Source organism: Enhydra lutris, unplaced genomic scaffold (assembly GCF_002288905.1).
Source record: "Enhydra lutris kenyoni isolate GAN:26980312 unplaced genomic scaffold, ASM228890v2 scaffoldscaffold8, whole genome shotgun sequence".
Classification (NCBI taxonomy): domain Eukaryota; kingdom Metazoa; phylum Chordata; class Mammalia; order Carnivora; family Mustelidae; genus Enhydra; species Enhydra lutris.
The window spans coordinates 5,414,370-5,429,926 of record NW_019154092.1 but is presented as its reverse complement, the minus strand read 5'-3'; the positions used below and the strand labels follow the sequence as shown (position 1 = coordinate 5,429,926).

The window sequence follows — 15,557 nt, the reverse complement described above, 5'->3', positions numbered from 1 at the left end:
TGGAAAGCCATTTTATTTTTCCCTAAATTTTAAAATAAAAGACTTGAATGGAAAACGTTTAGTACCGTCATGTCACCCTGAATGCCAGCAATACCTTGAGTCTCACACACACAGGAAGCCAGGTCAAAGTCCAGTCAGTGTACACATTTCTCCATGGCTCTTCCAACAGTTTGGCATGAACAAAATTTTCTGCCATTTTGCTTTAGCAAATAGCAACATAATTGAAAACTTTCATGTCTCCTATGCGACCCCTAAAATCCAATGCTATATTTATTAATACAGTTAGAAAAATAAAAGCCTTAAAAAATTCATGGTATGAGTTCACGGTGCTAATCACATCATCTCTTCAAATTTAAGATCATTTTAAAAACTCCTACTTAACAACCTTCTGGTTTAATCTGAAAGGCTTAAGACTTGAAATCTAGTAAGACTGTTAAGTCAACGTACATATCAATTATTTCATTTTCACTTGTCCTGGGAGAGTTAATTCCCATTGTCCACTGAATGAATGCCTTTCAAATATTAATAAATATACTACAGTATTTACAAGCATCCTTATCTACTCTGACACTGGTAGAAAGTTAAGCTGTGGGGAAGGAATGATCTCCCAGCGGGGCAAGCTCGTGAAGTCTGGGAGGAAAGGAGCAGGTGCTGGAGGGCATGCCAAGGGCTGCTCAGGTGTGCATGCGAGCTCTCAGACACATCTCCTTCTGACCAGCTAGCCAATGTGTTGTTCTTGGATCAGGTGTAAATGCTGAATAGTCGGAAACCAGGAAAAAAAAAAAAGGAATACTGCGAAGGTATGTTATTTTAGTAGTTAAGAAGAGGAAGACAGGCCTAAGGTCAGAGACGAAGGTTAACAAGGGTAAAACCATGCTCCAAAAGCTGCTAGTGAATTACTCTCTGGGAATTACCTAACGTAGCTGAGGTGTTGGGCACATGTCATGGCTATGGGAGAAACTGTAAGAAATTGTTTTGGCAATAAAAAGTGAGGCTAATTCAATTTCTATGCTTTGAAGTGTGTCATGTGTCTTCTTCTCACACTGCGGACTGTCTCACATAGACCTAACACCCACTTGACAAACCTCGTTAATGCTGCTCAAGGATTCACATTCTAATGCTCTGGTAAGAGTGATCAAAATGCCCTCATCAGCCTAGACAGCATCAGAAACCTGAAGGACTGAAGCCAAAGACTGAGATGAGCTAGGTATCTGCCTTGTAAATGTGAATGAAACTCTCATTTTAGGGGCTTAGTTTCTTATGTTTTTGTAACAGTGGTACACTAGTCGTTATTTTAAAAAGCCTTCTGTCATAGGTCATGTCTATATACCTACACAAACACCATTCCCTTTCCCGGTAGTCATTTCGAGGCCTAATACCTGGGGCCCTCAAAGGGTGTGTGGCTTCCACCAAAGCATCTGGGATACAGAGTCCAAAAGGTCCCTTGGAAAATTTTATAAATGAGATTCACCCCATATACTGTTTAAATCTTGTACACGAGAGTCTTTAAAATAATTTAAACATGTGCAAATTCAAGAAGGGTTCTCTGGTGGCCCATTTTGACATGCAAATACAGACGAACTGTTAACATGCATTATTTTAGTCAATTGGTAAAGTTTATTTCATAAGTATAAGTAATTTTAAGCCATTTACTAAATTGTAAATTTCAACCCATTAAAAACTACTACCAGAGCAGTTTTGAGGTATTACTGTTAATCTAATGTAGAAATGTTACTATTCTTTGATGTGGAGTGAAATGTGACTGCCATGCCTTTTATTCAATGGTGCTGTTGCAGTGCTGACTACAGATGGGTCCTACAGCTTTTAGGAAATTCTTGTGCATGTGCATTAACTGATTTCCCAAATGCCAATGGCAATTTGACTGGTTGGTAGTTTCTAAGCTAACTAAAATAATAAAGTACAGCTCCTAGCATGAGACAAACAAGCTGAGATAGTTCATGTATACAGTGAGTGCTACCCTCCAACCTACCTCCATCAAAACCCGCCCTACTCCCTCCAGTCATTTACAAGGAAAACTTGTGCAAAAAAGCATCCAAAAAGTCTATCAGCAGGTTAATTTTCTTGTAATTTTAAAAGAACTAGACAATTATTTCCCTTAAAATTCATTTATAAAAATAAATAAATTTCAGTTGGAGACCTTAGGTACCAAATTGTGGCTTAATTTAGTTGTGATGGCTAAGACTATAAAGTTATGAAAAATGTAGCTGAAAACGGATGAGCTCCAGCTCGTTCCCCGCAGTGTGGCAACGGCTGGCACCCTATGCTGTCACGATCCTTCTCAGAGTTAACCAAAATACACGCAACTTTTTGACAAACTTCTAGCCTTCCTTTGTCCTGAAACTCCCACAGAACTTTAATTCTTAGACCTCTGTTACAAAACTACAAGGAACCATAATCCATTCAAGATGGGGAACGAAAACCTGTCACCCACTCAGGGGACACCCATCCATTGCACTGGGGCGAACACAGCAGCTCAGAGGAAATGGTTCCCCACTGGGGTGTACAGCTTATCCAGATGTTTTGCACTAGAATGCAGGCATGAAGTCCCTCCTGTAGTCTTTAGCTCAGAGCAACAATAATTTAAAATCAGTTTGATAGCAGGAGCAAATCCTTCCAGGTTTTGTGCCGTGAGATGATACACAGCCTGGCCCGGCAACTCCAGGTACCCGGTATGTGGCAGGACCCGGCCACTGTGTGCGTTAGGCAGGAATGCTGTCGGGCGGAAGTGCCAATATGACTTACTGCGTAGAACTGTGCGAACATCGACACCTTTGTGAGGCTGATTTCTCCTAGGAGAAGCTTTTTGCCTTAGTCGGGAAATGATCTGAGGAACAGTAAGGAACTGAACTAAGGAAAAAGTCTCTGGCCTCCAGATCCACGCGCACACACATGGAAGCAAGTTTCAAGCTATTGTTCTCTCTCGGTGCAAACGAGCAATTGGCTGACCTGTCACGTATCGTCAATCGATAGGAACACAGCATTCAGTCTTTGAGGCAGCAAAAACCTGATCTAATGCAAATTCAAGCCTATGAACTAAGACCACAGCAAGGAGAGACAGTCCAGCTCAGTGTTCTCCCACGCTGGTATCAACTCGGAACACAAAGCAACTGAAAGGCACAGGCTCAGATTTCATTGATAGTCCTCTCTGAAGGGCAGTACTCCGAGGTGCCCGGTGAGGACATGTAGAAAGACTGTGTTTTCCTTTTTAATCGGGCTCTTTTGTTGGCCAACACCAGGCTGCGCCGGCTGGAACTGATGATTTCTGAAATAAACTTTTTGCAGTCTACACACACCTCCATAGTACTCCAGTCCTCCATCAGCTCTTTGGGAAACTGTAGCTCTTCATCGGATTTGTCCACAGACTTAGATTTTGAGGAGAACCTGGAACAAAAAACAACCTTTAGAGTATCCAGTATTGTCACTTACAGTTCTACTGCAATACTGAGAAAATACGTGCAGAAAAAGTAAATCTGTTCCCAAAACATTATGGAATGGGTGAGTCACCTCATGCTCTTCCAAAGGAGAATATTTTGAAATAAAATTCAAAATATTAAAAAAAAAAAAGAAACAAGGAAACATGTTTTATTAAGAAATAGTCATACTGGGAAAAAAAAAGAAGTAATAATACTGAAAACTCAGTATCCCTTCCAGAATTTTTGGAAAAAAAGCCTAATTAGAGTATTCACCCCAATACTATACAGTGGACTTAAACAAACAAAATGAAACAAAGTACAAGTTGCTAACGTCCTATCGATAATTCAGAAAGGACTTCAAGTTCTTTCTCCAGTGACCCCGCGTCAGAGTTGGTGAACATGAGTCAACTGTAGACAGGAGGGCAGACTAGAGTAAACTGAAGTCAACTGGTCTCAGTCCTGAAAAGTTCTCTTCGGAGCAGCTTCCTCAGCATTTTTGTATTTATCAGATATACCTGTCCCTCTCCAACAATTGTATTTGGGTTACTAATGATTTGGATCCCAGGGAGCTGAAGTTAACCAGGTTAACACTGTAATAAATGTTTTGGGTGATTTTTTTGAAATAACTGGCAATCATCTACTCGTGGACTACTTTAGTGAAACCAAACAGGAATGTGAGTTTAGAGTAGGGATAGAAAGGAACAACGTGCCCCACAGCCTTGAACCCACCGGTGACGAGTCGGGGGCTATCCCGGAGCGCAAGGCAGAGTCTCGGAGCGGAGTCGGTGCAAGTCACCAGCGGGGCTGCACAGCGGCGGCGGCGGCCAGCAGTAGCACTGCCTGGTGCCCAGCACCCAGCACCAGTGCCCGGCACCTCCCTGACCCTGGGGGCAGCTCGTATGTAAAACCCCGATCTTTTTGGCCCTGTGAGCGCGTAAGCCAAGCTGGCCTGACCTCCTTCTGCCCTCCCTTAAAGACCCGCAGGAACCTTACTCTACATTAAATGCAGAGGGACTGATATTCAGGCAACTTTTTTTTTTTTTTAAAGTGCCAAAAGCTTTTGGCATAAAGCTTTATTTCTGCCGTACCAACAGCAGGAAGCTAAGGCAAAGTGCTACCAGACCACTGGGACGCTCGGACTGACCAGATTTGCCTTCAACACTAAGGAAGAAAGATGAAAGTGTTACATGCAAGTTTTTGACTCCGCTGAAAACAAGGTCAGTTTTAAAAATGACTTTTAAAGGACACCCAAAGTAATTATTTCTAAAGTAGAAAAGTAATGATGACATTCAAGTATGCTTCAAGCGGCTAGCTTTGTTCCCTTGTCCAGTTACCTTTAGGAAGTTTTGGAGACCTGTGTCTAAGTCAAAACTATATTAAAACCAGCCACCCAGACACCCCAAACCACCCTGAGTCTGAACCCTACCTCGTCAGCAGTCCTCAAAAGGAGCATTCTTCTTTTACAGAGATGCTCTGAGGTCCCAGGCCCCCTGCTCACCTGGCAATGCTCCGGAGTGGCCGATGGTGGCCAGGGGTGGGCTTTTCTGGCCTCATGCAACTTTCCCCTCTTTGCAAGGCAGAAGGTCCCAATGAAAAGATGGGAAGAGTGGAGTATGGTTTGGAGGGCAGCCGCATCTGTCACCCCAAACAAAACCGAGAATGAGCAGTACGGTTAAAGAGGGAGACTCCTGAAAATTAACACAAGTTGTGATTTCACCAAGTTTAGCTTACCTTTTTGCAACACTGGGAACACACAGGCCTGTATACAAAATCAGAAACGTTACTCAGCATGATACCGGAGACGCGACTGCAAAGTCAAAGAAGCCAATGGCTGCATGGTTGTGAATTTTTATGATAAACTGCCAAAACCCTCTGATTTTTCTACCAGAATGTAACATTCTGGTAGAATGTTACATTCTGTGGATCATCAAGAAGACAATCTGTACACCTTAACTCTTACACTGTTTCCTGTAAAAGGATCAATTTATATCCGTCTGGGATTTTCTTACTTGTCTATCCAGGGATCACATGACAATCACATCTTTTTTTCTGTTCCAACTGGACATATGTTTACTAGAGTGATCTGGGTTATGTAAAAGAAATATATGCAGAGAAGCATTTTCCAGGTTTAATTCCAAGTAACTGTTTGCTCTACTCTTTTGAAAAAAATCAGTATTATTAACGCCCAAGCACAGCACAATCTGATAATGGGTTGGGTAATCTCTAATACTGTTCCTGTGTAGGAAAATATGAATGCAACCGGTATTTCTTTGACTATGGTCATCAATTACAAAAAAAAAAACCTTACCTCTTACAGAACTGACAGGTATAAGACCAGGTGAAGAAGGAGAATCTCCTGGTTCGGCAACAAAAGCAGAGCTAAAAAGTACAAATTTAAAGGGAGAAAAAAGCATTGCCAATAGTTAAATTCCTAATTTACACATCTAAATACACTTTACATTTATATAATGGGGAAGTTTAGCAGAAGGAAGGAAAATGGGAATTCAGAAACCCTGTTTTCAAGTTTGGCTCTGTGATAATTATAGTTTGGCTCTGTATTTACTTCTAATTCCCCTTTTGAAAGGTAGTAGTACGCCATAGCTCTCCGAGGTTCACCATCATGGAATCAATCTGAAGAAGGTTCTGAGATAGTCTCTTTTTCAGATACAGTTTCTTTACAAGACTTCAAAATGCGGACATGGTTTTATGAAGGCATGCCATTATTTATTAGGGTTGTTTTAAATCTTCTACAGTTTTTGATTTCTCAGGGAGAAACAAAAATACTCCTCTTTTTTGTAAGCAAGGCAGAACAGGAACTGTGTATTAGAGAATAAGCCTCTTACCTCCTAAAATCCCCTATAAGTCCTATACCATCTGGCTGCCAGCAGACCACTCCCACAGGAGACCAGACCATTCTTCTAACCCTGCTTATCAACCAACTTGAAATAGCTCTACCTTTCCTTTTTTCAGGGCGGTGTAGACATCTTTATACTGTTGGTACTTTTCCAGCTCTGCCTTCACCAGGACCTGACGAATATGCATTACTTCCTCCACAGTGAGAGCTAGGCATTCCACTGGATAGCAGAATTCCTCCTGAAATTCAAAATTCCACATGAATAAGAAACTCCCACCCCACCCCCTTCTCTGGCATTGCACAATTTCCCTTCAGATCAGACAACTGGTTAGTAGCTTCAGAGAAGAAAAGAGGTTTCCCAATGAACACTGGAACAGAGCTGGCTCACTCTGGGGACCACATTAATTTTTAATTACACTAAGACAATGGATGGCAGAAAGCTTCTGGGGACCATGTCAAATGTCAGAGCCTATTGAAATTTCCAGGAAAGGAAAGTTCCTCACATTTGGGTGCATATTTTGTCTCAAAGTTTCTATCCCATTAAGCAGAGCTATGTATCTATACATTGAAATCTTGAAGAAAATTTTCTTGTTCTAAACCAAATTGACCCGAGTTTTCACTTATGATGATGCAGACATTACTTCTCGTGCTGTATACTATATGCTCATAGGTAAACAGCAAGTCTACAACAGTGGTACTATTTAGAAAACTGGTTTGTGGTACCCAGAATAGCCAAAAGAAGGTGGTTAGTAATTTATACTGAGAAGCATTATTTAGTGGCAAGTTACATCAGCACATCGTGAAAAATCCTAGTAGTACGAGTGGAACTGGAACATGGAGCTACTGGAACAACCTCTAAGGCTGCCCCATAGTTCTCTGGATGTCTCTTATTACTTTGAAACAACCGCTGAATACGCAGTCAGGACTGGAAAGCCGTGGAGAAAATCTTAAGAATTTCACAATAAATATTTATGCTGGCTGTCTTATGTTAATGGTTTCCCTAAAAACAGCCGAGGAAGATGTTGATGTAACCGATCCCACTGAATAAAAGAGCCTCACCCCCATCTGCTCCCCATCCGGCTCTGCGCTTGATTGGTGGATCTAATAGAAAGACAGAACGGTCTTGTGCATTCTCATCCTGCCAGGCTTCACAGGGGCCATTGTGGTGTAGGGACACTGAAACTTAATGTTCTCAGTACAAACACATTATAATTCACTCCCACACACACACAATAGCATTGCTCACAGGCATTCTGGAATCAAACAAGCCAAATGGGAAAGCACATGACTATGAATGCAGTCAGTTTATGGAGTTTTAACATTCAGTTCTGTCTTTCAATCAGAAAAAAACAGAAACAAATCTAGGTTGCAAACTTGATAAACATTAGCATTTACTAAAAAAAGTAGTTTGGAGAACTGTTTCTTACTAACAATCAATACAAAATCATCTCTGTTCAGGCTGACTTAAAGAAGGTTAAATTTGCTTAAAAATGTTTTGGAAAAAATCCTGCAATTAAATTTTTTAAGAGGAAAAGCTTAGTATCTGGAGGGTGGGAAGGTAGTCTGTCTGTTCGGGAAGATCATTTGCTCTAAGATGTCTAAAATCCTTTAAAAAAAAAATCACCATCACATAATTTTCTCTTTCAATGGGAAAAGCTTTCAAAGATCACAGGATTAAATGGGCTTGTCCGGTATCTACTCTGTTTTGCTCCCCCCTGAGAAAGTAGCCTAGTGTCAAGTGGGAACAATGCACTGTCTGTGTGAAGGTTAGGTCACTAGAATTGTGCATGAGGTAAGCATCCTGGCTGCACACGTCTGGATGATGGCTTTTCTCAGCTTTTAACATATTTCACAAGCAGCTTTCCTACTTTTTTTTTTTTTTAATTATTCATTAGCGATGAGTGTGACTGTGGTGCATTTTCTGACAGCTAACTGTGACAAAACTGCTGAGCTGGAACAATCTAATGTATGATTCCAGCCACCAGCCAGATCCTCACTCCCTGAGATTTGGTACCGTGCAGGTGGGAAGATGGCACACAGTGCCAATTTAATTAGCTTTACAGCTAGGGCTGGTAAACACTTCCGGTAGATGGGAGTCCTTTTTATTTGCAGGGATATCCTAGCACACACTATAGACTGGCAGGTTCTACCTCCCTCTTCTCAGTCTTAAGTCACAAATGGACTTAGTCAAGCATACTTTCAACTTCCTGCTTTGAACCATATGCAAATCCGGTACTTCACAAGGACACAATTAGAAATTGTATTTGTGTGTGTTCTTGTTCTTTTTTAAACTTTCAAGGAGGTTACTGTTGAGTAAGAAAATTCCCATTGGGTCAAATGCTAATGTTTTAATTCTGGTGCTTTCCCAAGGACAACAAAACTTTAATGCAACATGAAAGAAAGTAATAAATAGTTACTAGAATTAGTTTTCATTACTTTTTTTCAGTTGAGAAAAAATACTAATTCAACATCCTCAAAGCCAAATTAAGCCTTAGCCTTAAAAGATCTTGCTGGGACACTAATGATCCAAAATGTGAGGGGCGCTCAGGGCTTTAACAGTGAGCGAGAGCTCTGCACTGGGCTTGGTCACTCCTCCGCACACCCTGAGCTCTGTTATAGCCAGACACGGCCTCTAAAATCCCCTTACTTCCCTGTGCTTCAATCTCATTCCTAAATTTAGGAAAGGGATGCTAAATCTGGAAGAGTTTTAATCAAGATTGAAATATACTATAGGAGCAGATGAGCCTTTAGAACTTAACTTTGGACGTATGTCACTAAAATCACAAATTTTTGTTCAATATTCTGGTTACATTTACCATTCAGAAGGGTCAGAATAAGGGAGCATAGAAATTACAGAGCATAATGTAGACTCTGGTTACTGAACCACAGAGAAAATGGGAATGTGCATATTTTATATAGTATTTTTAATGAGCAAAAAAAAAGTAGCAGATATTTGAAAATTATCCAAAACCACCAATATTTTCTGGAGTTTTTAATAAAACCAAGGCAGATTTAAATTAAAATAGCACCTATTAAGTTTAATTATTCTTCTCTTATGTCAAGTTCAACTTTAAAACTCAAAGTGAACTCTTTACCTAGAGTAACAGTGTAGCCTTACATCTCTGTTTGGGGAGGACTGATAATAAAAATGAAAATGCTGGCAGATCTTCAGTAATAGCAGTAACAGTGGCGGGAGTTAAAATGCCATCCCTGCATTTTAACTGACCACGTACTGCCCAAAGGGCCAGATCTAAAGTGGGAAAAAGAATAGAGATCTATTCTTCTGTTTTGTGACAATAAGAGAAAAGAATTTGATGTATTTCATTTACATTCAGAATCTCTTTTCCAAACCAAGATGGGGAATAAAGAATAACAAAGAAACCAGCTGCTGCTTCATTTGTCAAGGATAGGTTTAGTAAATAAAGGACCTAGGAGAACCAGGATCCCACAGGAGGCGGAACAGGAGAGCAGCTGCAAAGGCTAGTCTAGTGGGCAGCCGGTGCTGCTCTGGGGGCAGGGGAAGCTTTCGGCATAGCGGCATAGTACAAAAGCTTATTTCACTGGGGTTTGGCAAATATTATGTTTCCTTTAAAAAATATATTCTGTATGAAAGTCTAAAAAATAATGAAATGCCTAAATTTACATATTTAAAATAATCACATCAATAAAAGGAAAACTTAAAATTTCTATGGCGAAGTGGGTTGTCATTAAAAACCACATGACACCTGACCCACACCACACAGCTCTATGAAAGATGCGGAACAGAGAGATTCTGAGCCCAGGGCTGGCACAGGCTATGGGTGCACAGCATTTTGGAGCTCACGGTGGAGTGTGCAGGAAATGGGGAATGACATGGTTCCAGGGGTGGGGGAGTCCCCATGGCTCTGTGGCCTGGAAGAAGGCTGTTGTGTCCCCTGGGTGAGGGAGCAAACACTGTTCTGATGGTGGGAGGGCCTGGGGAGGAGAGCACCCTGCAGGCTCTCGGGGAGTGCCCCCTGTACATGGAGAGGAGATGGCATTCCTCCTGCTGTACAACTGGGTCACTCACAGGTCCCTCTAATCTGATGCTGCATTTTGAGTTTGTTGTCCTTTCAAGGTCATTTTCCTTTCAACTGAGATCACGGTGTCATCTATGCATCCTACAAAAGACTGGAATCAACGATCAGAAGCAAAGTGCCCATCTAAGCTGTTAATTGTTCAGAGTGCGGTAGTTGCGGTATCACTGTCAAAGAGATAGAGAGAGTAAAATAATTCCCAGAACCAGCAGAAAGAGGCCAACCTTTGAGGATTTCCACCTGCTGGTAAAAGCTCTCTCACATAGATAATACATAGCCCCTGCTACCCCAAACATGGCTGCTTCAAAAGGATGAGAGCTGAGCAGAGAAGCTGTTTGTATGGTAGAAAAAAGTGGTCGGAAAGGCGTCCTTGGCCAAACACTGGTTATCCTAGGAACCTGAACAATAGATAAGGGAAAAAGAAAATGGTAGGGGGAAAAGAAAAGGAGAAAATAATGCTGAACGTGAGTGACCTACAAATAGTGCTTACAGAGCATGAAAGAAAAACAAAACAAAACAACAACACCACCGAGGACTTCAGCGGTAGATTCATGTGTGTGACCACACCACGTCTGCTCCCGCATGTGAAAGTCAGTAATCGCACCAGGAAATCATTCCTAGAGACTCTCGGAGTTCACACAGCAGAGCTTAAGGTATTTCTAACTTGGCCGTGAGAGCGGGTGTGGGGGGCGGGCTCCAAGCAGCACTTGCTCCCCAGCCTCCCAGAGGAAGGCGCTGAAAGTCGCCTTTCACTTAGATGGACAATCATCCTCAATCATTTGACCAAATGATGAAAAAAATTAGGTTTTAAACATCCTAGGGAAAGAGAGGGAGACACAAGAAAAATAAAAACGAGGACCAGTGAAGACATTTCTGCCATTTTCAGTGGAGGGGTTATAAATACGAAATGATGCCTTGTTTTCTTAAATAGAGCTACAGTTTTAAATTGTCATACTTTTAAAAAATGATACTTACCAAGCTAGAGGGCCCTGCCGCAAGATGAGTGTGACTTTATGGATTTCCCAAGACAAGCTACTAGCAAGAAGGGTCACTACTCTGACCTGGAAGTGTCTTTGTCTTGGCTGGTACCCTGGCCCTTGGAGGGAGCTGTGGTTCCATGTGGAACCTGGACGCCAGCCAATGAACGGAAGTGCTTTCCCACTGTCTTCCACTGAGACTCTTAGCTGTGACCACAGACTGGTTTTATCTTGCTCTTCTTCTCCACAAAAAGTAACTCACAGCCTGACCTAGCACATACCAAGAGTTACCCTTTGTCAGGAAAACACTTCTGGGCCCTCGATGTGGGCGGATGGTCTTTCCTCCATTATCTCTTTGGTATTTTTTCTCTTCTATTCAAAATTTCTCCTAGTAGCTGAAATTTCTTTTAATTGACCTGACAGTTCCTCTACATTGATAATTTTTAAATTTAACATGAACAGTGGTGTCATGAGATCACAAGGCCTGGTGCACAGCTGAATGATGCACTGCCTTCTAAGAGGAAAGCTGGATGAAGAGAAGAATCGCCTGATTATTGGACTTGTGACCTCGAACAGACTTAAGCTGTGACAATAACTACATTTTGCTAAAGCAAAAAGTTGTTCACATTAACACAAGTCTTTGAATTCTGAAGTTTGAGCCTGTCTGGTTAGAGTTCTCTTTTTCTACGGGTAAACCACTGGCGAGGCTATATTTAATCAATGTTTCAGTGATTATTTGGGAGTTAGAGGAATTTGGTCAGGAATTGACATATAATCACTAGTTCTTTAGTCAAACTGTTTGGGAACAGAGATGACTGATTAAATTTCAACACTATAAAGCTCTGTCCAAACTTGGTACCTTCACAGTAACCACACCACCTTCCTCTACTTTGAGGGAGGGACATCTGTCATTGCTTTATTTGAACCCTTGATAATTCAAGATAGCTTAAAAATATGGCTGGAAAAAATGGAGTAAGCATATTCCAGTGCTTTTATTCATGAATCCCTGAGAAAACATTAGATATTAGGTTGCTGGTAAAATGACTGATTGTGAAGTCTTCATCTCCCCAGCAAATATTTGTGAAGTCAAGTGGGACTACAAAAGAATCTTTGCAGACCGCCTTTGGTTAGAGGATCTGTTACTTCTTCTTGGCAGGGGCCTACTGTCCTGGGAATCAAAGCCACTAGATGAACCTGAAGTCTTGGGAAAACAGCAAAACTGTCATCCAGGGCAAACAGCAGCTTTGGCTCCAAGATCATAAAACATACTTGAAAACAATGTACAATGGTTTCTAATGGATCAAAATTCTCCCCTCATATTTCTGCCTCCATAAAACAACCTTTTGATGAGTTTTAACAATTTTTAAGCATACTAATTCCCTTAAAAAGAAGAAAGCATTTCTTTAATAATAATAATACATATTTTCAACCACTGGTAAGTATTCTGGAAAAAAAAAGTACTTTAAAATGAACAAAGAATGGTCAAATTTCATTTAGGTGACTGTTAGAGTTGGTTTTCTTTAGATATTAAAAACAAATAAAGCTGTTTGAAGTTCATTTTAACGTTTGGAAGTTTATTTTTCCTCCTAATCATTGAGAGCTAATGTAAGAGGCCTCTCACTGATCCTGAAGTCACTATGAAGCCTTCCAGTTACTTACAAGAGATCGGGAGCTCTGCTTGGACGGTGGCAGAAACTGTCTTACATTAGTGGGTGTTTCCTTTTCAATAGAATGTCGTCTCTGGGGTGGCTGCCGTCTCTCTGGCTGGGGTGTTGATGATATGGGCAAGAATTTTGGAGGCTCTAAAGAAATGAAATGAACCAAACTGAAATGAACTTTCCTACAAAATAAAAATCTTAGATTTTGAATTCCTAACAGAAAACCCTTTGTCACTTGTGACAAACACTGCATTCAAAGATGAAATGTTTATTTCATTAGAGGGTTAAGACTGGAGGTCCTTATGGGGATACTATGAGGATTGCTATACAAAAATCTCTGCAAGATAAACTTTCCTACAGACATAGTGAGGAAAAAAGGAAAAATATTTCATATTTTTAATATTCATCCAAATTTATACATAAAAACACAATTATAGTCTCAGCTTTGTACATGTAAATGCCCTCAAGTTATATACCACAGGATTTTGCAATTATAGAGTCTCAGGCATGTAAAAGAAGTAAAAATATGTATTCTGTGTGTCCAAAAAGTCTCCCATGTCATGCCAAAATATTCAAGTTTATCATTTTATATTCTCCTTTTTAAAAGATGAACTATAAAAAATAAAAACTTTTCATTTTTGATGATTATCAAGACATTTTGTCCTTGATTTAATTCAATCTCTATTTAAATTTTGAAAAGTAAATTCCAGTTTTGATGTTCATACTCTAACACTGCTCTCTTCTGCCTCGTGATATTTTGGGATAGGGTTTAAAAGCAGAATGTTTTAGTGTTTGAATGGTTCTGGATTCACATTGTGAAAACATAAGGAGAACATTAGAAATAAATTATGTTGCTAACCAAGTTTTTTTTAGTGCTTCCTCCTACTCTCTTTGCAAAGTAAGGCTGCTGAAGTGTTGTGAGTGAGGAAAGTGAAAGTCAACACAAAGTTAAAAGTCATCCATCTATTTGGACTGTCCCCCCAAGAGAAATCACTAAATAAAAACATCACAATTTCCACAATCAAGAAAGATACAAAAATCCATTATGTGATTTAACTAAATCTCTGTAATATTTAATTGGCCTGGCCAAATACCAATTATAGGTAATAACCAAGATCAGTTCTTATTATGTTCTTGATATAATCTTATTAAGTAAATCAAGGTAACAGTTAAAGAATTTTAATCACTAAAAACTCCATGTGTATAAGAAATCAAGTCAATGGTCTAAGAATATCTTAATATATAAGTGTTTTCCTCCAGGAAAAGTTTCTTTATTCCATTGCTGTAAAACATACATAAAATATACTTAGTGTCTTTATATTTTTTAAGATTTTATTTATTTATTTGACAGAGGTGGAGAGAGAGAGAACAAGCAAGAGGGAAAGGGAGAAGGAGAAGCAGGCTCCCTGCTGAGCAGGGAGCCCAACACGGGGGCTGGATCCCAGGACCCTGGGATCATGACCTGAGCCGAAGGCAGACGCTTAACTGACTGAGCCATCCAGGTGCCCCTGTCTAATTTTTTTTTTAAAGATAGACTTATTTATTTGAGCGAGCAAGCACATGAGCAGGGGGAGGGGCAGACAGACAGAATCTGCAAGCAGGCTCCCCACTGAGTGTAAGCCCCACATGGGGCTCAACCTCACAACTCTATGATATCCTGACCTGAGCCGAAACCAACAGCCTGACGTTTAACCGACTGAGCCAGGCGGGCACCCCTAGTGTCTTAATTTTAACTGTACAGTTCAGTGGTATTAAATATTTCCATCATTGTGCAACCATTACCATCTTCTATCCCCGTAACTCTTCATCTTGTAAAACTGAAATTCTGGGGGCGCCTGGGTGGCTCAGTGGGTTAAGCCACTGTCTTCAGCTCAGGTCATGATCTCAGGGTCCCAGTCGAGCCCCGCATTGGGCTCCTTGCTTGGTGGGGAGCCTGCTTCCCCCCCTCTCTCTGCCTGCCTCTCTGCCTGCTTGTGATCTCTGTCTCTCTCTCTGTCAAATAAATAAATAAATAAAATCTTAAAAAAAACCCAACAACAACTGAAATTCTGTAACCATTACAATAACTTCCCATTCTCCTCTACCTACAGACCTGGCAACTATCGTTCTATTTTCTTTCTCTCTGATTTTGACTACTCTAAGAATCCCATATAAATGGAATCATACAGTATTTGCCTTTCTTGTAATTGCTTTCTTCCCTTAGCAAAAAGTCCTAAAGGTTCGTCAGTGTAGCAACTGCAGGATTTCCCATTTCTAAGGCTGAGTAATATTCCATTGTGTGGCTATTCCACATTTTGCTTAGCCGTCCATGCACTGATGGGACACTTGGGTTGCTTCTATGTTTTAGCAATTGTGAATACTGATGCTATGAATATGGATGTCTATCTCTTTGCTTATATAACCAGAAGTAGAATTGCTGGATCATACGTAATTCTATTTTTAAATTTTTGAGGAGTCACCATACTGTTTTCCACAGCACCTGTACCATTTCACATTTCCAACAGTGCACAGGGTTCCAATTTGTCCATGTTCTTGTCAACACTTGTTATCTTCTGGTTTTTGTTTATTTTGATGGTAAC

General features: G+C 40.5%; 1 protein-coding gene across 2 annotated transcripts in view; it reads right to left on the bottom strand.

Moving 5' to 3' along the window:
* The window catches only part of LOC111142469 (spire type actin nucleation factor 1), a 179,976-nt gene continuing 164,419 nt past the window's right edge, over positions 1-15,557 (bottom strand). For both annotated transcript variants that reach the window (XM_022495643.1, XM_022495644.1), the window contains 6 exons: positions 12,980-13,122; positions 6,390-6,527; positions 5,743-5,813; positions 5,166-5,193; positions 4,933-5,069; positions 1-3,402 (listed from right to left, as the gene is read on the bottom strand). In XM_022495643.1, coding sequence (XP_022351351.1) covers positions 3,144-3,402; positions 4,933-5,069; positions 5,166-5,193; positions 5,743-5,813; positions 6,390-6,527; positions 12,980-13,122 — 776 coding nt within the window. In that variant the 3' untranslated portion in view covers positions 1-3,143. The remainder of the gene's footprint in view (positions 3,403-4,932; positions 5,070-5,165; positions 5,194-5,742; positions 5,814-6,389; positions 6,528-12,979; positions 13,123-15,557) is intronic.